Source organism: Talpa occidentalis, unplaced genomic scaffold (genome assembly GCF_014898055.3).
Source record: "Talpa occidentalis isolate TD23 unplaced genomic scaffold, MPIMG_talOcc4v2.1 talOcc4.11, whole genome shotgun sequence".
Classification (NCBI taxonomy): Eukaryota; Metazoa; Chordata; class Mammalia; order Eulipotyphla; family Talpidae; genus Talpa; species Talpa occidentalis.
In genome coordinates this window covers 101,984,573-102,009,463 of record NW_023601104.1, presented here as the reverse complement: position 1 = coordinate 102,009,463, position 24,891 = coordinate 101,984,573, and the positions used below count along the sequence as shown (strand labels likewise).

The 24,891-nt window shown below is 74.7% G+C and overlaps 1 protein-coding gene across 1 annotated transcript; it reads left to right on the top strand.

Moving 5' to 3' along the window:
• The first annotated feature begins 710 nt into the window (after positions 1-710).
• JAG2 (jagged canonical Notch ligand 2) lies at positions 711-17,900 on the top strand. The gene is made up of 28 exons (XM_037501870.2): positions 711-774; positions 1,298-1,422; positions 1,940-2,136; positions 3,931-4,309; positions 8,806-8,863; positions 9,107-9,358; positions 9,476-9,536; positions 11,347-11,477; positions 11,548-11,667; positions 11,751-11,864; positions 12,001-12,114; positions 12,229-12,342; positions 12,411-12,457; positions 12,527-12,700; positions 13,032-13,182; positions 13,261-13,401; positions 13,478-13,591; positions 13,672-13,785; positions 14,035-14,148; positions 14,239-14,355; positions 14,705-14,732; positions 14,805-14,890; positions 15,136-15,249; positions 15,347-15,462; positions 15,740-15,988; positions 16,330-16,461; positions 16,950-17,106; positions 17,181-17,900. The coding sequence occupies exons 1-28, from the start codon at positions 711-713 to the stop codon at positions 17,654-17,656; spliced, it is 4,059 nt and encodes a 1,352-aa protein (XP_037357767.1). The 3' UTR covers positions 17,657-17,900.
• The last annotated feature ends 6,991 nt before the right edge of the window (positions 17,901-24,891 follow it).

Below are 24,891 nucleotides of genomic sequence, written 5' to 3'. Positions count from 1 at the left end.
CCCCAGCCCCCAGCTGCCCTGCCTGACCGCCGTGTGCCGGACGGCCTGCGAGCCCCAGGGGTGCACTTCCAGGCAGGGCCTGTCTGGAGGGCGGGCTTCGGAGCACCAGGGCCTGGGGGTGCGCCGGCCCCCGCCGGGCCGCATCACAGCGGCCAGAGCCCTCACGGGCACTCGTGGGCCCGCTGACACCACTCGGGCCGGGTCCGGCCTGGAGGACAGGAGGTGTCCCGGAGGAAGGGAAGGCTGCCCCCCCCCCCACCAGAGCCCAGCCCTCTGGCCGGTGCCCTTGGGAACAGGCTGGGGGCCATCAGGTCCTCGACCCCAGGCCCGGGGCGGGGGGTGGGGGGGGGCAAGGCGACCAGGGACATGTCCCCACGGGGGGCTGCAGGTGGGGATGGGGGAGCCGGAGGGACCAGGAGCTTTGCTGGAAACTGACTCAAGGCTCGGGGCCCTGGCTGGATGTGGAGGATGCCCGTCCTGCGCCAGGCTGACCCCACCTTGACCCCAGGCAGGCACTCCAGCGGAGCCCTGCCTCCCCGCCGCTGGGCGGGCGGGGTCCTGGCTGCCGGGAGGCCAGGCAGGGCCTCAGCAGCGACAGCACCTGTATGCAAATGCGTGCTGTGCTGCCCGGAGGGCCAGGTGAGCCAGGGGCGTGTCCGGCGTCGGAGGGGCTGCAGCTCTAGCCTGCCCTGGGGTCCGTGTGGCCGGAGATGTCGGGGCCTCTGCCCGGAGCCCCGCAGCCCGCCTCGCCTCGTGGCGTGGCCCTGCCGGCCTGTGGGCTCCGCCCGCCGCCTGGGAGGGCTCTGGGCAGACTGAGCGGATGGCGGCTGCATGGAGCCCTGGGGAGCGTGCCGGCTCCACAAGGGGTGGGCGGCCCCCCTGCTAGGCAGTCCACGGGCCGGTCAGCAGGCATGGCTGGCCTAATGGAGCTGGCATCGATTTCCCAGCACTGGGGGGGCTGTAACCGGAAACCCCCTGCTGTCCGCTATATTTAGCAGCGCAGAGCACCAGCGGAAGCTCAGCCCCGTCCTGAGCGCGGCTGGCCTGTCCCAGCCCCACAGCCTGCGCGGGAGGCCTGGGGCCGAGGCCCTGTGGCCAGGCCGAGGGGCCCCACCCAGCTGTGCCGGGGCCTGTGTCAGCGAGCGCCCCTCAAAGCTGCCGGAGAGAGCTCCTGGGCTGGGGAGCTGGGAGCCTGACGGGGTTGAGCCTGGTGGCCCCCAGGACAGAGCCGGAAGCCTTCCTGGAAGAGGGGGAGCCCTTTCCCGTTGGCTCTCACCCCTGGGCCCAAGGGCTGCAGATACCCCTGCTGTGGTCCCCAGCAGTGAGGAGCCCCCGGCCCTCTCCCCTGCGGCCGCCTTCCTGACGGCCCAACCAGCACTCTGCCTGGGCTCCGGCTGCGGGAGGGCCGGGGGCCTGCGGGGGGTGAGGGGGGCTTGAGTGACTCCCTGGCTGTGTGACCCCCGGCTGTGCGACCCCCCCCTCCCGGCTCTGTGACCCCCTGGCTGTGCCCAAGTCAGCCCCCACAGGCCTGGCAGGAGACAGGTGGGGCCAGGCCACTGTCTCCCCAGCTGTGCAGGACGGAGGGGCTCTGCGCCCCAGGGGGCCAGGCCAGTGGGGAGGGCCCTGGGGAGCGGGCTTCAGCCTGGAAAGGGGTGCGCATCCCTCACCAAGGCCACGCCGGCAGGGCAGAGCCTGGTCTGAGACTTCCGGAAGCGCCCTGTGAGCCCGGCCTGCCTCAGCCCTGGGCCGGAGCTGGCCTGGCCACCCTTCCCTCCCACGCCGCGGCCACGGCAGGAAGCCTCAGAGGTGGACGAGGGAGGGGCCCTCGGGATTGTTCTACGATTCCGCCCCTCCTGCCTGGAATTCCCCCTCCTCAGGCCTCCACAGCCCCGCCGGCCCCTCTCCGGGCACTGCAGCCCACCCGGGGCCTCCCGCACAGGCAGGGCGCCCCGCGCCCACGCAGGCGGCCACCGAGCAGCCCAGCTCCGCTGCTTCCTGGGGCTTCCGGCCGGCTTCCCTGAGCGGGAAGACGCGGCCCCGGAGGCCCAGCGCCCAGCTCACCTACGCCCTGGCCTCCCGGCCCGGCTCCTCGCCCCGGGGCGACAGACGGCTGTCCTCTGGGTCTGAGCAGACCGCGTTTGTGCACCCTGACGCCGGTCCCTCTGCCTGTCCTCTGTCCACCCGGCTGGGGGCCCCGAGGGTGGACGGGGACCGTCCGCTCACTGCTTTGGCTGAGCGCTGGGCAGGGGTGTCGGGCAGGGAGAGGCCGGCTCCCTGGTTGTGGGGCAGTGGGCCGGGCAGGGATGGGCCCTGGACTCGGGCTGGGGGCTCCCGTGCCCTCTTGGGGTCCGCGCCTGCGTCTGAGGGGGGAGGAGGTGAGGGGCATCTGCACCGTGGCCCTCCTCCCCGCAGGCAGCAGCCGCTGCCCGCCCCCTGGAAGGACCAGTGGCGGGGGGATGGGGGGCTCTCCCCCGCTGTGGTGTGTGGCTGGGCCTGTGTCCCGCCCCTCCTGCCCAGAGGGGCCCGGGAGGGTGGCTGTCCAGGGAGGGTGGGCAGCTGCAGCGCGGGAGCCGCGGTCCTTCAGCTGCGCTGTCCCTGCTGAGGGGCTGCTCCGGGCAGCGGCCTGTGGGCCGGAGGGCCAGCTGGGCACATTCTGGCCGCAGAGGGCAGTGCCACACCCCCAGCCCTTGGGCCTGGCCCAAGCTCCTTTTCCAGAAAAGCCGCCCGGAACCGGCCACCCCAGGGGGCGGTTTTGAGCGCGGGCAGGGGCTGCAAGCCCAGCGCCCAGCCTGAGCGGAGAGGGCCGCAGTGGGGGAGCCCTTGGGGGGCTGGGGGGGCGGGAAGCCCCCGCGGACGCGCTCCTGTTCGTTCCCTGACTGCCAAGGTGACCACCGGCCCGGCAGGCGCCCCTGGCGCGCCCTGCAGGGGGCCGGGGCGCCCAGGTCGTCGGCCGGGCGCGGGGCGGGGTGCGGGGCCGCGGCCGCCGGGACGGCGCAGGGAGCCTCTGTGGGCGCGCCCCGCGGGCCTTCCTGCCGGACCCCGGCCCCGGCCCCGGCCCCGCCGTCCCCGCCGAGCGGGGCGCAGCGCCCGCCGAGAGGCTGGCTGGGCGGCGGCGCCGGGGCTGGGGGGCGGGGGGCGGCGGGGCGCAGCGCCCCCTGCGGCCGGCGGGAGGCGGCGGGCGCGGCGCGGCGGGGCCCTCCCCGGGCAGGGGCGCGCGGCGGGGCCGGGCCCTGACGGTGCCGGAGGCGGCACCGCCTCGGGCCCGCCGGGAGCGCGGCGGCGCCCCGAGGGGAGGGGACCTCGGCGGCGCCCTCGGGCGGCGCCCCGCCCCGCCCCGCCCCGCCCCGCGGCCCCGACGCGCGGCGGGACCCCGCGGCCCGCGCCCCCCCCGCGGCCGGCCGCGCGGGGCCCCCGGCGGGCGCGGGGCCGGGCGGGCGGGCGGGCGGGCGGGCGGCGCCCTCGGGCCCTCGGCGCGCCGGCCCCGCCCCCTCATGCATATGCAGGTGCGCGGGCGGCGAGGGGGCGCGCGCGCTGTCAGTCTCGCCGATCGCGGCTGCGGGCGCCGGGCGCGGGCGCGGAGCCGAGCGACCCGCCGCGCCGCCGAGCGGAGCCCGCCGAGCCGGGCCGGACCGGCCGAGGAGCGCCGCCCGCCCGACCGCCGCGAGCCGCCCGCGCCGCCGCCCGCGCCGCGCCGCGCTCGGGGCCGGGCCGGGCCGGGCCGGGCCGGGGCGGCGGGCGCCGGAGGCCGGGCCGGGCCGGGCCGGGCCGGGCCGGGCCGGGCCGCGGCGATGCGGGCGCGGGCCCGGGGGCGCCCGGCGCGGCGGCTGCTGCTGCTGCTGCTGGCGCTGTGCGTGCAGGTGAGCGGCGGCGGCGCGGGGCGCGGGGCGCGGGCGGGCGGGCGGGCGGGGCGGGGCGGGGCGGGCGCCGACCCGCCGCCCTGGCGCTGCCGTGTTTGCAGGCGGCGCGGCCCGCGGGCCACTTCGAGCTGCGGCTGAGCGCGCTGCGGAACGCGCACGGCGAGCTGCGGAGCGGCGCCTGCTGCGACGCCGACGGCCGGACGACGCGCGCGGGGGGCTGCGGCCGCGACGAGTGCGACACGTACGTGCGCGTGTGCCTCAAGGAGTACCAGGCGCGCGTGGCGCCCACCGGGCCCTGCAGCTACGGCCACGGCGCCACGCCCGTGCTGGGCGGCAACTCCTTCTACCTGCCGCCGCCGCGCGCCGCGGGGGACCGGGCGCGGGCGCGGGCGCGGGCGGGCGGCGCCCCGGACCCGGGCCTCGTCGTCATCCCGTTCCAGTTCGCCTGGCCGGTAGGTGCGCCCCGCCCCGGCCCGCGCCCCCCGCCCCGCCCCGCCCCGCCCCGCCCGCGCCCCCCGCCCCCCGGCCCCCCGCCCGGCCCGCCCCGCGCCCCCGGGGGTGGGGCGGGAGGGCGCCGGCAGGGGGCGCCGCGCGGCGCGGGCGGGGCGCGTGCTCCGGGCCGGGGCGCCCCCGCCACGTGGGCGCGCGGGGCCGTGGGCCGGCGGGGGCGGGGGCGGGGGGCGGCCGGGGGGCCGGGGGGCGGCGGGCCCGGCGTGTGCCTGCGCCGCCGCGCGCGTCTGTCGGGGCGGGGGCGCGGCGGGGCGCGGACGCCGAGGCATGTGCGCCGCGCGTGCTGGGGCGGGTCGGGGCAGGCCCCGGCGGAGCCGCCGCGGGCCCCGGGCCAGCCCGTGCCCGCCCCGCTGCCGTTTCCTGGATGCCCGGGGGCGGCGGGGGCGGGGCGGGCGGCTCCGTGGCCCCCAGCGCCCGCGTGGCCGCGGGCAGCCGCAGCGGGGAGGCGGGGGTGGCACCGCGGGCGCGGGCCGGCTGGGGCCCTCCTGGCAGGAGGTGGGAGCCGCCGCCTGGCCGCCCTGGGCGGGGGTCGGGTGTGACCCTCCTGGCGCGTGCCAGGCCTCTGGTGCCCACTTGGTGTTCTCTGGGCCTGGAGGACCCTGAGCGCCCGCGGGCCTGCAGCAGGGTGGGCGGCGGGTGAGACCGGAGGCGAGGAGACCCCGTGTGCAGGAGGACTTGGAGGAAGGCTGGGGGCCTGGGAAGGGCCAGGGAGGTGTCCAAGGTGCTGGGAGCCCGGGAGCCGGTGCCTGGCCGGAGCAGGGGCCCTGGCCAACCTCTGGTTGAGACCGGCCTGCCAGGGGCACCGGGGACGTGCCCACCCGTGTCTGGCCCTGGTCCCGCCCTGGCTCCCGGCCTGGCATCCTCTCCATGGGGTGGCCAGGAGGCCTCACCACCGCCACCCTTGCGCTCCTGAGGCCCCTCCCGCAGGGCCCAATGCCCCCCTCCGGCCTGGCCGGCCTCGGGGCTCCGGACGGGGCCTCAGGTGGGAATGTGCCCGGGACGGCGTGCAGGGCAGGCGTGGGAGGGGCCCGCGGCGCGGCAGGCCCGAGCAGGGCCGCAGCCTGTCATCTGGGCTGGGCCCCAGCCAGCGGGCTCCAAATCGCTACCTGAGGACGTGTTTTCTGCTGGAGTTGGCAGCCGCCGCGTGGGGGCAGGGAGCGCCGCAGGAATGTGGCGGGCCAACGCGTGTCCCTCGCGGCTCTCCGCCCGCCGGCTGGCCAGCAGCAAAATGGGCCTGGGCCCGGCCCCGGGAGCCAGGCTGGGCACCCGGCATGGGCCCTCCCCCTCAGCTGCTGGGGGTCCTCGGATGCTTGGGGGGGGGCAGGGCCCCCGGGTCTGGGGCCACGGTGGTGGGCAGCGGGTCCTGCCCGCCATCGGTGCGCCGGGCGTGTGGGGGGCAGTGATGCTAGCACCCTGGTATTTCCGTTCGGCCGGCTCAGCCCTGCGGCCACGTGGCTCCCCTGCTGCAAGTCCAGCTCTGTCCCATGAGTTGGGGCGTGTTTGGAACGCGGGGTGCCCACCGGGCGTTCGACAGGCTGGGGAAGCAGACTGCCTGGGCATCAAGGAGGGGCTTTGGGTGGGAGAGCTGGGCTCCTGCCTGCCCAGCACCTGCTCCGCTCCAGGAGCCAGGGTTTGAGGAGGGCGGCGGGTGGAGGGGGCCCGGGACTGACCCGGCCCGGACCCCCCACCCCTTGAACGCCCTCGCCAGCCCCGACCCCTGCCCTGGCCTCTGCCGGGAACCGGCTCGGCCGGGGCCACCCTGGTGCTGGCCTGGTCACTCGGGCCGGCATTCGAGTGAGGCCTGAGGTGCTTGGTCTCGGCCTCTGGCTGCCCAGGAGGGGCGGGCCCAGGCCTTGGAGGTGGGGAACCTGTCAGGAACCGCCCCCTCGCCGGCTCTCCTTGGGGACACCTCCCGTGTTTGCCGTGGGCCGGCGCGCGTGTGCATGTGTGAGCGTGTGCGCGTGTGTGCAGGCGTCCTCTGGAGCCGCTGCTGGCTGGGGAGGCCCCGGAGGGGCGGAGCCTTCCCAGGACCTGGTGGGCAGTGGGCTTGGAGGACCACCCATGGCCTGCAGTGGCCACATCCTGTGTCTGCAGGCCCAGACCGGGAGGAGCCGGCCCCTTGGCGGGGGCTACCCTCACGGGGCGCAGCTGGAGGACAGGCCCGGTGGCCGGCCTGGCACTGCCGGCTCCTCCCTGTGGGGCCACAGGCTGGGGACAGCCCAAGGCTTGGGGCGGGGCAGGGCTAGCAGGGCCTGGACGGTGGCACTAGCCGGTGGGGGACCGTACCCAGGCCTGGAGGGGTGGATTGGGGGTGCTGGCCATAGCCAGGGAAGAGCGGGCCGGACTGTCTGGGGCAGCTTGCGGTCTGGGGGGAAGCCAGCAGGGACTTGAGCTGGAGATAATGGTGGGGAGACGGCATTTCTGATCCCCAGTGAACTGGGGACCCCAGCTGTACCCCAGGTGAGTGGGGTCCCCAGGCCCAAGTGAGCCATTTCTAGTCCGCAGGTGAACTGGGGTCCCCCTCTGCAGAGCTCAGGTGAGCAGGTGTGCCTGGACTGGGGGCAGGGCGCTAGAGACCCTGACCTGGACAATGGTCTCCCACCAGGAGGGATCGACTGGTTGTGGGGCTGGGCTGGGAGTTGGGGCCCCAGCATGTCCCTGGCGTGGCGTGTGGGCTCTGGTGTGGCGTGTGGGCTCCTGGGTGGGGTGGCCCTGGGCAGGTGGGCACAGCTGCCTCTCCCCTCTCCGGGCAGGTGGGGCAGGAGGCCGGGACCTCCCCAGCCAGGGTTCCGGAAGCACCTGCGTCGGCTCCGCGGTCTCCCGAAGGCAGACCCGGGCTTCAGGCCCGACGGGGCCGGCAGAGAGGGTGGGGCCGGGCCCCAGGGCTGCCGGGAGGTGGCCAGTGCCGGGCCGGGTCTCTGCAGCCTGCCGGGCCCACCCGCCAGGCACCCTCCCTGCCCGTCCCGGCCCCAACCCCGGCCAGATCGCTGCCCCGTCCGGGCCCTGGGCTGGGCGACCTCTGGCCTGCTGCGGTGGGCGAGGCGGAGAGTAGGGTGGGCAGAGGCGCTGGTGGGCTGGGGCGCGGGCCCGGCTCAGGTTCTCCTGCTGCCCAGGTGTGGGGGCCCAGCTGGCGGGCGGCAGGAGGTGAGCGCCGTCCCGTGGGAGCCGTCACCGGAGCCCTGGCGCGGGCGAGGAGGTGTAACCCGACCTGAGCGCTGGCTCGGGGGCGTCCCTGCAGCGGGGAGCCCAGCTGGGTGCCGGCCACACGGCCTGCAGGCTGGGGGCCTCCTGCCCACCCGCTGGCGTGCTCGCCTCAGAGCCCCTGCTCCGGCCCGGCGCTGCTCAGCGCTGGCCCCAGGGGGCCCCAGGGTCCGTGGCCCGTGCCTGACCCTTCCCCCGCCCGGGCCTCCGTGCTGGCCCTCCAGGGTCCCTTCCTTCGGCCTGCAGGGCAGAGCGGGGTGGGCGTGGGCGGCCTGGCCGTCCGTCACAGGGCTGGGCGGGGTGGGGGCAGGCAGGGACTGCGAGGCGGACGGGCCCCCGGAGTCCCAGGAGGGGAGACGCGGACAGCTTGGGGTGGGGGCTCCTGTGGGCAGGAGGGGCGTCCCAGGGGCTGCAGGGGCCTTGGAGGTGTTGGTGGCCTGTGGTCCAGTGGTGGGCAGGAGGGACCGCCCCGGGTAGGGAGCGCCCAGAAGGGCGGTGGTGTCTTGAGGCAGGCCCTGTGGGGGCCGCGAGGGGAGCGCGAAGCTGGGCGTGTTCTGGGCGTCAGGCTACTCAGGGGCTGGGGCGGGAGGAGAGGGTCCCTGGGGTCAGGCCAGGGTGCGTGGGGGTCTTGGGGTGAGGCTTGGGTGCCACGGGCAGGCGCCTGGTGGCTTCTGGCAGTGGCCACGGCTACAGCCAGGGGCAGGAGGGGCGTGCTCATGGCAGGCCCATGGAGTGTCCAGGAGCGTGGGGGGCACCCCCGAGGGGCAGGCTGCAGGGCTGGCCACCCTCGAGCGGGCAGGTGGGTACCAGGGGTTCTGGGCCTTTGGGGCCAGTGTCCAGGCTGAGCTGCAGGGTGGCCTTTTCCGCCCTGGGCAGGGGCGGCCAGGCGGGTGGCTGTTTGCTGGGTGCTCGCTCTGTTCTGGGTGCTGCGCGGGGTGCCCTGGGGGGCGGGCAGCTGGGGCGCTGGACCCTGGCCCTCTTGGGTGCACGGGGCAGGCCCCTCCCTGTGTGCCCTGGGCCGCAGCGAGGTACTGAGGGCTCCCGCTGGACATCCTGGTCCCGGGGCGCTCTGGTGCCAGGCTCTGCCCGGCCCCTCGCTCCTCTCTGCTGACGGCAGGCGGGGGTCAGAAGAGCCGGGAGCCCCGGCTCTCGGGTCAGGGGGCGAGTGGGGGAGGCGGGGACGTGAGTGATGCGGGGGCCGCTGCTCCTGACACAGCCCCCCCCGCCGTGCCCACAGCGATCCTTCACGCTCGTCGTGGAGGCCTGGGACTGGGACAACGACACCACCCCGGATGGTGAGTGGCCCGGGCCGGGCGCTGCTGCGATTGGGGACCCCTTGGGCCCTGAGTCCTGAGCGCAGGGGTGCCTGAGGCCAGGGTCCCGCTGGGGACAGAGACCCATGTGTCTGGACAGCTGTCTTTATCGGAGGAGCTCTGCGCTGTTTCCCTTCTTGCCCGGGGGCGGGCATGGGGCGGCGGGGCGGGCGGCGGGGCGGGCGCTGGGGCCCTGCGGGCGGCGCTGACCGGGCCGCCCCCCAGAGGAGCTGCTGATCGAGCGCGTGTCGCACGCGGGCATGATCAACCCCGAGGACCGCTGGAAGAGCCTGCGCTTCAGCGGCCACGTGGCGCACCTGGAGCTGCAGATCCGCGTGCGCTGCGACGACAACTACTACAGCGCCGCCTGCAACAAGTTCTGCCGGCCGCGCGACGACTTCTTCGGCCACTACACCTGCGACCAGTATGGGAACAAGGCCTGCCTGAGCGGCTGGATGGGCCGCGAGTGCAAGGAGGGTGAGCAGGGCGCGGCGGGAAGCAGCAGGGTGGTGGGGGGAGAACTGGGGGCGGGGCCGGGCCGGCGAGGGGGTCCCCTGGGCGCCTGCCTCACCCCTCCGCACCCCTCGCCCACAGCCGTGTGTAAACAAGGCTGCAACCTGCTGCACGGGGGCTGCGCGGCGCCGGGGGAGTGCAGGTGAGTCCCCGCTGCCTGCGGCGGCGCCAGGCTGGCCTCGAGCCGCTGTTCCCACAGCTCACACTCGGGGTGGAGGGCTGGCCAAGGGGCCCTGCCCGTGGGGCCCAGTGGCCACTGGGGCAGGTGACACGGGGCAGACAGGGCAGGGGTCAGAGGGGCCCAGAGGCCCTGCGACCTGGGAGGGGAGAGGCCACTGTGGGCAGAGGGGAGTGGGTGCTGGGCACCAGGGCTGTGCAGAACGGGCACAGGGCCGAGCTTGGGGTGCTGAGGGACGCCTGGGAGTTGAGGGGTGAAGGGACGGGGGGGGGCGGGTGCAGCCCGGGGGGGGTCTTCCCACCCAGGGCCCTCTCTGGGGTGTGGGTCTCATGGGGCTAAGAGGAGCTGGGGGGTGGACAAGGCCGGGGTGGGGGCAGGGCTACCCAGCAGGCCCCCCCACAGGCACGTGGAGCCCAGCCCAGGTGGTGGGGAGCATGGTTGTGGGCGGGGACCCCGGGCAGGGGTGGGCCTGTGTCTTGGGGCGCAGGAGCCTGGAACCAGGTCCTGGGTAGCAGGGGTTGTCTGACCTGTGTGAGGGGGGGTCTGGGGACAGCAAGGCACCCCCAAGGGGCCCTGCACCCTTGCCCTGTGCCAGGCCTGGTGGCAGGACTGCAGCGGGTGGGGGCGGGGAGGACTATCCCCAGGCTGCAGGAAGTGAGGAGCACAGTAGTGGGTGACCCCCCCCCGCCCCCCCGCGGGCCCAGGCCCAGCTGCAGCCGCTGTAGCTCAGGTTTCAGCCCCTCCGGTGTGGGCTCGCACCGCACCCCGCTGGGAGTAGGGGGGGCCTGGGGCAGAGAGGATGCCCTAGGCACCGGGGGTCTGGGTGTCAAGCCTGTTGTGTCCCCAGTGCCCCCCTGAACCTTGGGTGCTGGGCGGGGACGCTGGGCCCCTGTGCACAGGGGCCGGCCGGTGCTGCATCTCTCCTGCCTCAGTTTCCCTGGGTCTGCGAGCTGCCCCAGTGTCCCGTGTGGGCGGCAGTGGGGCTGGGTCTCGTGGAGCCGTCACTCTCCCTTTCGACAGAAAGCAACTCGGGCAGTGGTGTGGCATGGACCTGGGCGGGGTCCGCTGGGTGCTGGCCCCTGAGGGCCATCCAGCCAGGCTGGGCCTGCCTCCCGGGAGCAGCCCAGGGGCCTGGTGTTAACGTCTGCCCAGCCCCCTCGCTGTCCTGGCTGCCGGCCCTGCCCCCTGGGGGACGCTGCCGCTGCGCCAGGCAGGGCCGGGCCTCTGGGCCGTGGTTTTGCAGCCAAGAAGCCACTCAGGTTGTCCGCCGGGTGTGGCGGCTCCTCCTGGCACAGGAGCTGCTGCGTCTGGCCCCTCACCAGCCTGGCCCGCGGCTGCCCGGCCTCCGTCTCCCCACCTGTGAGGCAGGGAGAGAACTTCCTGTCCTTGAGTTACAGGCGAGGTCAGGCCGTGCCCCAGGTGGCCCGGGCGGGCGGCCAGCACCCCGCTGTCCAGCCCCGCCCGCCCCGCAGCACCTGTCTGAGCCACGGCTCTTGTTCCTGGGGTCCCGGCAGGGCCTCCCCTTCCGGTGCCGGCTCCTGGGGCCCTGCTCGGGTGAGTCCCAAAATAGCCCCCGTAGGAGTGACTGGACAGCTGCGCGGCCACCCCAGCCAGCGCCCGGGCAGTGCCCGTGACCGTGCTGGCCGCAGGGCCGTCAGCCCCGCCCGGCCGGCCGGTTAGTTCAAAGGCCGAGCCTGGCCGCCCCAGAGGGCCACCTCCCGGGCCACCCTCTTGGCGGGGAGGCCTCTGACCCCCGGCCCCGCGCCCCCCCCAGGTGCAGCTACGGCTGGCAGGGGAGATTCTGCGACGAGTGTGTCCCGTACCCGGGCTGCGTCCACGGCAGCTGCGTGCAGCCCTGGCAGTGCAACTGCGAGACCAACTGGGGCGGCCTGCTCTGCAACAAAGGTGCGGCGCGGGGGGAGGGGGGGGCGGCGCTGGGGGCGGAGCCGGGCCCTGAGCGCCCACCTGCCCGCAGACCTGAACTACTGCGGCAGCCACCGCCCCTGCGTCAACGGGGGCACGTGCATCAACGCGGAGCCGGACCAGTACCACTGCGCCTGCCCCGACGGCTACTCGGGCCAGAACTGCGAGCGCGGTAGGTGCGGCCGCTCTGGGCTCGCCGAGCAGGGGCCGGAGGAGCCCGCCGGCCCCGGCCACCCACGCGCCCCCTCCTTGCAGCCGAGCACGCCTGCGCCTCCAACCCCTGTGCCAGCGGCGGTTCGTGCCACGAGGTGCCCTCCGGATTCGAGTGCCACTGCCCCGCGGGCTGGAGTGGGCCCACCTGCGCGCTGGGTGAGCCCCGCGCGCGCGCGCCGAGACCCCTCCGACCCAGCCCCCCCCCCCCCCCCCGCCGCGCCCCGCAAGTGGCCACGCCCCTCCCCGACCCCGCGGCCCGGCCCGCGCTCAGGCCCGCGCGTCCCGCCCGCAGACATTGACGAGTGCGCCTCGAACCCGTGCGCGGCAGGGGGCACCTGCGTGGACCAGGTGGACGGCTTCGAGTGCATCTGCCCCGAGCAGTGGGCGGGGGCCACCTGCCAGCTGGGTAAGGGCCGCGCGGCGAGCGTGGCCGGCGCTGTGCATGCGGCTGTGGCTGCGCTGGGCTGCGGGCGCCGGGCGCGGGCGGGCCGGCCCCAGCGCTCCCTTGTCTCCTTCACAGACGCCAATGAGTGTGACGGGCAGCCGTGCCTTAATGCTTTTTCTTGCAAAAACCTGATTGGTGGCTATTACTGTGATTGCGTGCCGGGCTGGACGGGCGTCAACTGCCAGATCAGTCAGTACGGGCGGCGGGGCGGCGGGCGGGGCGCGCGCGGGCCGGCGTGACCGCCCCTCTGTCTGCAGACGCGGACGACTGTCGCGGGCAGTGCCAGCACGGAGGCACCTGCAAGGTAGGCGGGGCCGCCGCGGGGGCGCGGGCCGCGGGGCCGCGGCGAGGCTCACCCGCCGCCCGCCCGCAGGACCTGGTCGGCGGCTACCAGTGCGTGTGTCCGCGGGGCTTCGGCGGCCGGCACTGCGAGCTGGAGGCGGACGAGTGCGCCAGCAGCCCCTGCCGGGCCGGCGGCCTGTGCGAGGACCTGGAGGGCGGCTTCCGCTGCCACTGCCCCAAGGGCTTCTCGGGGCCGCTCTGCGAGGTGAGGGCCCCTCCCCGAAGACCCCCGAGGCGGGGCACGCGGTGCCGCCCCCCTCCCTGGCCCGCGCCCAGCGGGGCTGCTCTGGCCGTCGGGGGCAGGGAGGGGCCTCCCCGCTGGGGGCGCGGTGGTGGTGGTGACCCCGGGAGGGCCGCGCACCTGGCGAGCCTGGGCCGGGCGGCCCCGCTGGCGGGAGGCGAGGGTGCGCGCCGCCCGGTGGCCGCGGGTTCGCGTCCCGCCGCTGGCCAGGACGGCTCGCGGCGGCGGGTGGCGCGGGCCGGGCCGGGCCCCCTGCGCGGCGGGGCGCGGCGTCACGGTGCCCGGCGCCCGGCAGGTGGACGTGGACCTCTGCGAGCCCAGCCCCTGCCAGAACGGCGCGCGCTGCTACAACCTGGACGGCGACTACTACTGCGCCTGCCCCGAGGACGTGGGCGGCAAGAACTGCTCGGAGCCGCGGGAGCCGTGCCCCGGGGGCGGCTGCGAAGGTGGGCGCGGCGGGGCGGGGGCGCGGGGGGCGGCGGGGCGGGGGGCGCGCGAGGCCGCCTGACGCCCCTGTCCCCCAGTGATCGACGGCTGCGGCGGGCTGGAGGCCGGGCCCGGGGCGCCCGGCGTGTGCGGCCCGCACGGACGCTGCGTCAGCCTGCCCGGGGGCAACTTCTCCTGCGCCTGCGACGGCGGCTTCACCGGCGCCTACTGCCACGAGAGTGAGCGCCGCGGGCGGGCGGGCGGGCGGGCGGGGCGGGGGCGAGGGGGCCCCGCGCTCACCGCGGCCTCCCGCAGACATCGACGACTGCCTGGGCCAGCCCTGCCGCAACGGGGGCACGTGCATCGACGAGGTGGGCGCCTTCCGCTGCTTCTGCCCCAGCGGCTGGGAGGGCGAGCTGTGCGACACCAGTGAGTGCCCCGCCCGCCCGCCCGGCCTCCCCCCAGCCCCTGCCGCCGGTGACCCCGCTGACCGGCGTCCTCGCCCCCAGATCCCAACGACTGCCTCCCCGATCCCTGCCACAGCCGCGGCCGCTGCTACGACCTGGTCAACGACTTCTACTGCGCCTGCGACGACGGCTGGAAGGGCAAGACCTGCCACTCGCGTGAGCGCGGGCGCGGGCGGGGGCGGGGCGGGGGCGGGGCCTGGGGCCGGCGGGGGCGGGGCCTGGGGCCGGCGGGGCGGGGCCGCGTGGGGGCGGGCCCGGGCTGCGTGAGGGGCAGGGCCTGGGCGGGGCTGCGCCGGGGGCGGGGCCTCTGAGGGTGGGGCTCGTGGGGCGGGGCCGGGGAGGGGCGGGGCCGGGGCCGCGGGGGCGGGGCCGGGACCCCTCTGCTGAGCGCCCGCCTCCCTGCAGGCGAGTTCCAGTGCGACGCCTACACCTGCAGCAACGGCGGCACCTGCTACGACAGCGGGGACTCTTTCCGCTGCGCCTGCCCCCCCGGCTGGAAGGGCAGCACCTGTACGATCGGTGAGGGGCTCGTGCCCAGGGCCGGCGGCAGGTGGCCTGGGCACCCTGGCTGGCCAGGCTGGGTGAAAAGGCGGCTCGTCCCCCTTGCAGCCAAGAACAGCAGCTGTCTGCCCAACCCGTGTGTGAACGGGGGCACCTGCGTGGGCAGCGGCGACTCCTTCTCCTGCATCTGCCGCGACGGCTGGGAGGGCCGCACCTGCACACACAGTGAGCGGCTGTGGCGGGCGGGCGGGTGGGCGGGCAGGCAGTGTGGTGGGGCCCCGGCCCCCGGCCCCCAGCCCCAGGCTCTGCCCAGCACCTGTTCGCACAAATCCCGTGGTGCCCGAAACAGTGCTGTCCTCTGACCCCGCGGGCAGCGCAGCCTCCACCCTCCCTGTCCTTCTGCCTGCCGAGTGGACGCCCGCAGCAGCACGCTTGGGTATCCCCTCTGGACGGTGCCCAGGCCACCCCAGTCCCGCCTGGCACGGCCGCCTGCTGCTACGAGTGTGGGGATACCCCAGACCGGGCTGGGTGCTGGGCGTGGGCCCTGTGCTGACGCATCTTTCCTCCCACGCAGACACCAACGACTGCAACCCCCTGCCCTGGTGAGTGACCCTGAGGTGCGGCCGAGTGGGCCCACGCACCCTGCCCAGCCCCTGACCCCCCTCTCCCCGCAGCTACAACGGCGGCGTCTGTGTGGATGGCGTCAACTGGTTCCGCTGCGAGTGTGCGGCCGGCTTCGCGGGCCCTGACTGCCGCATAAGTGAGGCGGGCCGGGCGGGGCGGGGGGCGTCTGGTCCCAGCTCCTGCTCCTCCCTCTCCCGTGTCCCCCAGGCCGTGGCGGTGCTGGTCCTCCGCACAGCCCCGGGCTACCGTGGTGCCAGGCCAGCTGCGGCAGCTGCTGGGCACGTTGCTGGCCGAGCTGCCCGGGTGGCTCCTGTCCTCACAGGGGACTTGCTCCTGCCCAGCCCCACCTGCGGCCCCACTGAGCCGCCGCTGTCCCCACAGACATCGATGAGTGCCAGTCCTCCCCCTGTGCCTACGGAGCCACCTGTGTGGATGAGATCAACGGGTACCGCTGTAGCTGCCCGCCAGGCCGGACCGGCCCACGGTGCCAGGATGGTAGGCGGGGGCACCGGGCGGGCCGTGCCAGGTGGGACCAGGCAAGGCCTGGCTTCGGGGTGCACCCTGCCCGCGCTGACCCTGCCTCTGCCCGCAGTGCTGGTGTTGGGGCGGCCCTGCTGGTCGCGGGGCGTGCCCGTCCCGCACGGGAGTGCCTGGGTGGAGGACTGCAACAGCTGCCGCTGCCTGGACGGCCACCGGGACTGCAGCAAGGTGCTCCCGCTGCCCGCCCAGGCCTGGGCCGCCCCCTCTGTCAGGACCCCATCGGGACAGCAGGAGTGGGGCGGAGTGGGAGGGAGCACCTGGGAAGAGGAGCCTCAGGCACCGCCGGGCCCACCCACCTGTGCACTGGGGACACTGAGGCTGGGTCTGACCCGTCCTGGTGGGGAGGCCTCTCTGGTGCTGAGTTTAGCTGCAGCCCTGGGTGGCAGGCAGGGCAGGGCCACTGGGGCTGACCCCTTCTCTCTCTGTACACACATGTGTCCTTCAGGTGTGGTGTGGGCGGAAACCGTGCCTGCTGACCGGCCGGTCCTCCGCCGTGAGTGCCCAGTGCCCACCGGGGCAGCGGTGCCTGGAGAAGGCCTCGGGCCAGTGCCTGCAGCCGCCCTGCGCCGCCTGGGGGGAGTGTGGCACCCAGGAGCCCCCACTGCCCAGCACCCCCTGCCGGCCACGCTCTGGCCACTTGGACAACAACTGTGCGCGCCTCACCTTGCGCTTCAACCATGAGCAGGTGCCGCAGGTGAGTGCAGGCGGCCCAGGGGCCGTGGGGTCAGGTAGGAGGCGCCCTGATCGCTGGTCCTGTGTGTGTCCTGGATGGAGGGTGGCCCCACCCCCACCCCCATCCCTGTGGGGCAGGCCACTCCGTGGGCAGATCTCACTTGTCCACTGGGCCCAGGAGGGCTCTAGCTGGGTGGGGCCCTGTGTCCCTGGATGTGCAGGGCGGCTTCTGCCCGAGGAGGCAGCGGGTCAGCCAGCCCCACTGGGCCTTGGCAAGTCCGTCTCCCAGGTGGAGTGCGGGCAGGTGGGGCCAGCTGTGCCCTCGGGGCTGGGTGGCCGCTCACCTGCTGCTGCCCTGCCCAGGGCACCACTGTGGGCGCCATCTGCTCAGGCATCCGTGCCCTGCCGGCCACAAGGGCCGTGGCCCGGGACCGCCTGCTGGTGCTGCTCTGTGACCGGCCGGCCTCTGGGGCCAGCGCCGTGGAGGTGGCCATGGTGAGTACTGGGTGGGCCCACCACTGCAGGCTCCGGGGGCGCAGGGGGCCGGGCCATGATGGGCCCCCTCTTCCATGCTCTCCTATGGTCAGGGGGCTGGGGACACTAGTGCTGGCAGGCTGCGGGGACACTCTTGTGGGCGCAGAGAAAGGAGAAGGGTGGACGGGAGCTCCTCAGGGGCCTGCTGCGGGCCAGCGGGGGGAGCGGAAGTGGGGGCAGGTTAAAGGCCTGGGCGTTCGGCCTGGTCTGGGCTCAGTGTGCCTGGGGCCTTGGGCACAGCCCCTGGGCCTGCGCTGAGAGCCGGAGGGCAGGGAGGGCTGCAGCACCCCCTGCAGGCCCAGGGGTCTCTTCCCGCAAGTCCCCACGCACCCTGGAAACCCTGCGCTCCAGAGCCCGTGGCCCTTCTCCCAAGATCTTGCTGGGGGGCGCCTTGCCTGTGCACCCTCTGGCCCGCCGCTGGGGCGTCTGGCAGCCCCTCCTTTGCACAGTCCTTCAGCCCCGCGCGGGACCTGCCGGACAGCAGCCTGATCCAGGGCGCGGCCCACGCCATCGTGGCCGCCATCACGCAGCGTGGGAACGGCTCCTTGCTGCTGGCCGTCACCGAGGTCAAGGTGGAGACGGTCGTCGTGGGCGGCTCCTCCGGAGGTGAGTGGGTCTGCCTGCCCCGGGCGGGCATCCCTGGCCGCGCGGCCCCCGTCGGCTGACGGCGCGCCCCACAGGTCTGCTGGTGCCCGTGGCGTGCAGCGTGCTGGGCGTGCTGTGCCTGGCCTGCGTGGCCGTGTGCGTGTGGTGGACGCGCAAGCGCAGGAAAGCGCGGGAGCGGAGCCGGCTGCCGCGGGAGGACGGCGCCAACAACCAGTGGGCGCCGCTCAACCCCATCCGCAACCCCATCGAGCGGCCGGGCGGCGCGCACAAGGACCTGCTCTACCCCTGCAAGAACTTCACGCCGCCGCTGCGCCGGGCCGGGGAGGCGCTGCCCGGACCTGCGGGCCGCGGGCGAGGGGAGGACGCGGAGGACGAGGAGCTGGGCCCTGGGGAGGCCTCCCTGGAGGCGGAGGCGGAGGAGGAGGAGTTCCTCGCGCACAAATTCACCAAAGACCCCGGCGGCTCGCCCAGGAGGCCGGCGTGCTGGGCCGCGGGCCCCAAAGTGGACAACCGGGCGGTCAGGAGCGTGAGCCGCGCCGGCAAGGAGTGAGGCCGAGGCCGTGTGCATAGTTCCTTTATTTTGTGTAAAAAAACACCAAAAACAAAAAACAAATGTTTATTTTCTACGTTTCTTTAACCTTGTATAAATTATTTGACGACTGTCAGGCGGAGCACGGGGCTGTTCTCGGACAGTTGCTATTTTTGTACCGTGCCCTGGCCCGGCGGGCAGGGGCCACCTCCCGCTTGTCCGGCGTCCGTCCCGGAGCCGCGCGCTGTTTACAGAACCTTCCTGCCCCGCGGGGTCCTCGGGCTCCGGGCCGGGGCTCCGGGCCAGGGCGCGGCGGTGCAGGGAGGTGGCCGCCCGGCCGCAGGCGCTCCCAGAAGTGCCCGGCTGCCCTGTCCCGGGGCGGGGGCGGAGCCCGACAAGTGCCTTCCCCAGCCCCGCGCCCGCCCGCCGTGCAAGTGCATTTCTGTACATGTGTATTAAACGGACCACCCTGTGCATCTGCCTTGGGAACTCGAGCCCCGCGGCCGACCTGTTCTTTGGCTCTGTTCTTGGTTGGGGTCGCCGCCCACACAGTGAGCGCGGGGTGGGGGGCGAGCGCGCGGGGTGCTCGTGTGGTCCCCCCGGGCCGGGGGTGGGGCGCGGTCACTGTGCGGTGGGGTCTGCCGGGGGCCCCAGAGCCACCGGGAAGGCCCTGGGGAGGGGAGCATGGCGCGGACAGGGCAGACGAGGCCGTGGGGGCTGCAGGCCGTGCTGGGGCTGGGCCCGGGGGGCCGTGCGGGGAGCAGCGTGGAGGCGGCACCAGGGAGGCCTTGAGGAGGGGCCTGGGGTCCTCGGCCAGGGTGCTGCGGCCCATGCAGCCGTGCCCGCCCCGAGGCCGGGAGCTGGTGTCCTGCGGGAGGCTGGCCTACTCACGGTGGCCATCACTGCACCCGCATCCGGCACGCTCTGAGGGTGGGGGTCAGACCATGCCGCGCCTGCCGTGGCGGGGCAGCCCCACAGGGCTGACCCAGTGACCTGGCGGCCGCCCGCTCGGGTGTCACAAGCCCGAGCAGCTCCCGGAGCCTGAGCCTGCCCGCTGCTTCCTCAGGGCCGGCCCCCGGGACCGCGCCACCGCCTCTGCCTGGCGACAGTTGTGTCTGCCAAGTCTCCGAAGAAACCGGGCTCTGGGGAGCAGGAGGAGGTGCAGGTCTCGGGGGCCCGGCCTTATCCCCTGCGGGCCGGGCCTGCGGGGCTGGCGTTGGTGTGGGGTGACCGCCGGCCGTCCTCACAGACCTGGGCCCAGGGAGGCCGGAGTCGGCTGGCAGGACAGGGGCTTGGAGACACTCTCAGAGGGGAAACTGAGGCCTGGGGACAGGATCCGCCCCGTCAGGCTTGTGGCCCGGAGCTGGGGGCCTGGGGAATGAGAGAGGAGGTGGCCCTGTTGGGCAGCAGGCAGGAGCTGCCCCAGGTGCCCTGGATGCCAAGAGGCCGGGGCGGCGGGCACTCCTGGGGCAGAGGGCCACAGAGGGTCTGGCGGTTTGGCGGGGACAGGGCTCAGGGCCTCCTGGGCTCAGTTGTGGTATTTTCACCCTGGTGCCGAGTGGGCAGGAGCACTAGCTGCATGGTGAGACCCGGCTCAGGACAGCAGGGCCCAGAGCCCCTGCAGGCGGGCGCTGTGGTTTCTTGCTGCAGGGGACGGCCCGAGGCTCTAGAGGTTGGGGCTGTGAACCCCAGGGGCTTGGGGTGGTGTGTGCAGGGGGGTCAGCTCCTGGGGCAGGGTGGGGTGGCGGGTCCTGCAGGGATACTCATGGCTGCTCACGGCCAGCATTGCTCTCTGATCAGAACCCCCCGCCCCCGAGTCTGGACGTACAGCGGTGCCGGGACGGACAGCGAGTCCTCGCCCACACCCCTGCCCCTGCGTCCTTCCTGGTGGCCACAGCCAGGCCTGGGGGGCTGTGGTGCCCACCACTCCCACAGACCTGGGGCCCCTGGACTGCCAGGAAGACCGGGCGGCTTTCAGCACCAGTGCAGGCAGCACCCCGGGGGCACCCCGCCAAGCAGCCCCCACCCTGCAGCCCAGGCGCCCCCACCGCGGGCAGCTGAGCGAGGGGCCGCGGTGCCCACCCTCCAGCCAAGGCCACACCAGACGAGCTGCGGGAGGCACTTCAGCCAATTGGAAACCGATGACGACACCCCAAGACGGGCTCCTGCAATGCTCAGGAAAATAAACGTGGGTGCAGGGGAGACGGCCCGGCTCGGGAGGAAAGCAGACCCCAGCCGGGGGGCCGGAGGAGGCTGCCGGGCGACCAGGGGGCAGCCGCCCGAGCACAGGGACAGGGAGACGCGGCCCGCGCGGACGCTGTGAGCCTGGGGCGGCCCGGACCGGGGAGGGTGGCCAGCGGGGAGCTGGAAGGGGAGGAGGGGCCAGTCCCCAGCGGAGGGGCCGGGTGAAGCACGAGGGAGGTGCCCAGGGAGGTGCCCCTGGGCGGCCCACGGGCCGGGCCCCAGCCAGCAGCAAGGCGCCGCCTCCACCTCTGAGGCGAAGAGCTCAGCGGGGGCCTGCCACCGGCCGCTCCGATTCTGGAGGCTCTAGAAAGAGTGGAAGGAAGTGCAGCAGCTCCCAGAGGGGGCCCGCGGCGTCCTTGGACCTGCAGCGCCGGAGCCAGGGGAGTCCTGGGCAGAGGCGAGCGGACCCCGGCCCGCGAGACGCCGGGCTGCCCCGCGACGCCCAGGACACCCCCTCCTGCGCCCCGCCCGCGCCCCCCGCGCCCCTCCGCCGCCCCTCACGGCCCGCCGCCGCCCGGGCGACCCCCGCGGCCACCACAGCAGCGCGGCTGCGTGCAGACCCTTCCCCGCGGCGCTCGAAAACGCCCGCTCCCGACAGGGACCCTCGTCCTTGAAGGGAATCCCTCGGGAGGGCAAGGGCCGGGCCTGCTGAAGTGAAAGCGGGGTCAATCATCCTCCCCTCACCTGGGGAGGAAAGGCTCCCGAACCCCCCAGCGGGTGAGAGGAGAGCGGGGCCCCCTCACCCCGCCGCGGCCCCTCTCCATGCAGACCGCGGCAGCCCCTCCCCAGGCACAGGGCGGGTCCCCAGAACTGGGAGTGCGGGGGGGGGGGGGGGGGGTAGGGGGCCAGGCGCTGACGCCCAGCGGGAGGCCCAGCCTGGTCCTGCCCGAGGGCTGGAGGGACTGGGCAGGAAACGCGCGCTTCCACATGAAGAAAAACGACAGACTCTTCAGGAGCTGACCCCGGACCCCGCGCAGCTGTGGGGGAGCCCTGGCCTGTCCTCACAGGCCTTGCACGCGGCCGGCGAGGCTGGCGAGGCTGGCGAGGCTGTCCCGCCCGGCACCGCCCAGCCCGGAGGCGGGGTTTGCAGCGGTGGGGGGTGGGGTGGCCCCCTTGTGCCCGCTGACCCCGCCGCTGACCCCAGCTGCCCGCGGCAGGCTCCGGCCCTGGCCCCCGCGCCCCATCCCTGTGCGGGCCTGGCCTGCTCCAGGTGCCCCCGGCCCCACCAGGTGCTGCAGAGAGCAGGCCCCGGGGCCGGGACCCAGCGGCTGGCCAGGCCTGCCCGGGCTCCCCAGCGCCGGGCCAGGAATGCGGGCGTGCTGCGGCAGGCCTGTGGGTGCGGCGCGGGCGGCTCCGGCGGGCGCGGCGTGTGTGGTAGGGGGCCGGCAGCGGCCAGGAGCCCCTCCACCGCTCCCCAGCAGACGGGCCCTGGCGTCCTCAGGGCGACCACCGCCGGGCAGAGACCTGGAAGTGCCCAGTGGCCAGGCCCGGGGTCACCAGGCAGCACGCCCTGAGCTGGGGTGGGCGGTCCTCGCCCCACGGTGGCCTGTCCAGGTGACCAAGCCACTCTCCTGCTCTGGCCCGCCCAGGGCTCCCGACCGCTCTGCAGCTCCGCTGGGCCCGGGGCCACAGTCACACCTGGGCCCCCTGCACAGCCTGGCCAGAGCCCGTCCCCCGCGCCGCTCTCCGGGCAGGGCGGTGGCCGCCACACGCTGGGACTTCTCACGCCGGGCGCCTGGCCCCCATCCTGCCGGCGGCAGGGGTTCCCCGTCCCGCACCCCACGTGGCCACCTGCAGGCCCAGGAGTCCCAGGCCAGTGGGCAGGGCACTGGGGCCGGGAGGCTGTGGCCCGCCTGTCCTTCCACCTGGAGGCCGCTGCGGCTGGAATGCAGCTCCGCCTCTCGCACGGCCGGCCCACCCCAGGGCCTCAGTCCCTCCCTCCTGCGTCCTGGGAGAGAGGGGACCCCTGGGGAAGGGCCCCCGGCCACTGGCAGGTCACCTGGGGGTGAGGACTGGCTGGCTGGCTGGCGGGGGATCCTTGGTGGCCGCAGCCAAGGGTCTCCAGAGGCGGGTGGGGGAGGCTGGGAGGCTGGGGGCCACCAGCTGCCAGGTGCACCCCAGGCCTCAGCCCGCCTGCCTCTGCACAGGAGGAACCCAGAGCGGGGTCCCCTGGTCATCCCGTCTCCTAGAAGCGCCCTTGGGACCCCTCTCACTTGGGGTCCTTGGGACTGTCCCCCAACCCAGGCTCAGAGGGTGAGCCCCTGTGCTGGGGTCCGGGGTGCTCAGGCACTGAAGGTGCCCACCAGGGCCCCGAGTGAGGGGCAGCTGTCAGTGGGCTGGGGGGGTCCTGGGCAGGTCTGCGCCCCGTGGCGAGGCCCAGGACACCAGGGCCCTCCCGGCACTGGGTGCAGCTCCCCGACCACCCCAGGCTCCTGGCCTCCCGCTGGGTCTGCGGTGACTGGGCGCTGGTGGCGGGGAGCCGGCCGGCAGGGAGGGGCTGGGGGCTGCTCGCAGGTGAAGCCCCAGCAGTGGGGACCCCGCAAGGAGCTGGTGGTGGCGAGGCCGGGCCGGGAGCTGCAGATCAAAGGGCGGAAAGCATCCTCCGCCCTCGCCCACTGACACAGGAATCCGGGCCCGGGGGACGGAATCCACAGCCGCATTCCGTGCCTGGCCCCACAGGCGAGGGCCGGGCAGGGCGGGGTGCCAGCCTGGCAGGGAGTGTGGGAACCTCCTGCCGCCTCTGCCCCTCGGAGGCTGCAGTGGGGCTCCTGAGAAGCCGTCACCCCGCTGGGGACGTACGCCCCCCACCCCGCGGGCCAGGGTGGGGGGCGCCGCTGGTGAGCACCTGGGGATCCAGCCAGCTGCAGGCTCCAGTTCACTCCGATGGCGCGAGCACACACGCATGCACACGCGCACACACATTCACGCGCACACACGTATACTCGCACAGGTACACACACGCACACACACTGGAGCACACCCGTGCACGCGCACCCGCTCTGCCCCTGGGCAGGAAGCGCCTGGGGCTCCCTGGAGGCCTGGTCCCTGCTGGCTGCGCCCACCCCACAGGCTCCGTGCTGGGTCCTGTCGGGGTCCCTGCCGGCCCAGGCCTCCCGCCCTCCCACGCCCCAGCTGGGGAAACGGACCAGAGAGGCCGGCAGCCTGCCCAGGGCCGCACAGCGGGGCGTGGGAGGTGGACACAGACCCGTCTCCCGAGACCAGATGGGCACCTCCTCCTCTGGCGTGTCCTCACCTGGGGAGCTGGCTCACGGGAGCCCCCCCGCCAAGTGCATGGGCCAGGCCAGCCCCCAGCACCCCAAGACCACATCTGAAGCATGGCGCCCCCTGGTGGCCAGCAGTGGCATGCTCGGGCCGGGAGGCCGATGGCGCCGCCTCTTCAGCAGTGAGTGGCCTGGGTGGGGGTGGGGCGGGCAGCAGCTGGCCTGGAGCAGGGACCTGGGGCACACTGGGGTCCTGCTGGGGTGTCCACGGAGCAGGCTGCCATGCCAGGCGGGAGCTGTAGGCCTGATGCCCAGGGCCCTGTGCCCTGGACAGGTGGCCTGGGCAGGGAAGGCTGGGATGTGGGTCTGGTCAGCCAGGAGTGCTGTGGGGCCAGGCAGGGAGGCAGAGGCCACCCTGAGATCTTGGCAGCCCTCCCTTTCCGGCTGGGGGGTGCTATCTTCCTGGGGTCTCCCCGCCACTCCCTTCCCTAAGGCTCCCCTCCAGGAGCAGCACAGGCCGGGCCAGCAGATGCTGTACCCTCCTGTTCAGAGCCAACCAGCGCCCCGGAACCTGGGGGGCTAGGCCCTGGGGGGGCCACAGGCAGGGCAGGAGCTGGCAGGGAGTGGAGGTTACCTCATGGGGGCCGGAGTGGGGCCTGCTGGCCTCCAGGCGCGGGGCTCAGGAGGGCCGGGCCATGGGCAAGCACTGGCCTGCGGGGCTGCTGTGAGGGCAGGGCCAGGGTGAGCACCAGGGGACTCAGGCCTGGGGGCTGCCTCACACCTGGCTCAGACATTGGTCTGACACCCTGGCGGGGTGGACCCTGAACCCCCGTCCCTAGAGTCTACCCAGCAGAGCCCGTCCTCCCCAGGACCAACCAATCGTGGGCTTTTCGGGGTGCCAGTCCTGGGGGCCGGGGCTGTCAGAGGTGACCCCCTCTGAGCTTCACTCGGCCACAGGTGGGGCCGGCTGGACGCTGGTGCTGGGCACCTGGGGGGCTGTGGGGAAAGGCACCCTGGGCTGAGCGGACACCCGTGTGTGACACGTCTCCCCAGGAGTGAGTACATGCTCACACCCGTGAGGGCGCGCCCGTGCTGGGCGGTGGGCCTGGGCCGGGGTGTTCCCCAGCCAGGCCCTGTCAAAGGGAACGCGCAGAGCCCCCGAACCCCTCCCGCCGAGGTGCGGCCCTCTGGCAGAGCGCCGGGCTCTGGGAGCAGGGATGGGCCTGGGGCCCCGGCAGCGGTGGAGGGGCCACACCTGCAGGGCACGGAGGGCAGTAGCAGCACCTGGGACAGGTGGAGGGGTGGGGCGTTGGGGAGGGGAGGTAGGGACTGCAGGGGGGGAAGTCATCCCCAGGGTGGAGGGGTCACCTGCCGGGCTCCCCCGGAATTCCAGAGGGCTGTGTCAGCGCCGCCTGCCTCGCTCCCTGCGTCCTGTCTGGCACGGAGAGTGGATGCCCCAGGGCGGGCGGGGGCGGGCGGGGCCTGCCCTCCCCTACCCCCCTCTGCCCCCCTCCTCCCCTCCCCCAAGCCAGCTTCTTGCGGTGGCCTGAGACCCGGGTTGGGGTGCAGCCCTAGAGACCTGGGCGCCGAGCCCAGCATGCCACGACTTTGGATCTGGAAAATGGGTCCCAGGAGGAGCCCACCTGGTGCGCAGAAGACGGGGTGGGCGCCGCTTGTGCTGGGGGGGTCCCTGCCGGCCCCCCCGCCGTGCCGACCCGCTGCGCCGGCCCAGGGAGGCCTCTTGGGCACCGTGGGCTGAACTGAGGCCCCTCCGGGCTCACAGGCTGAGCC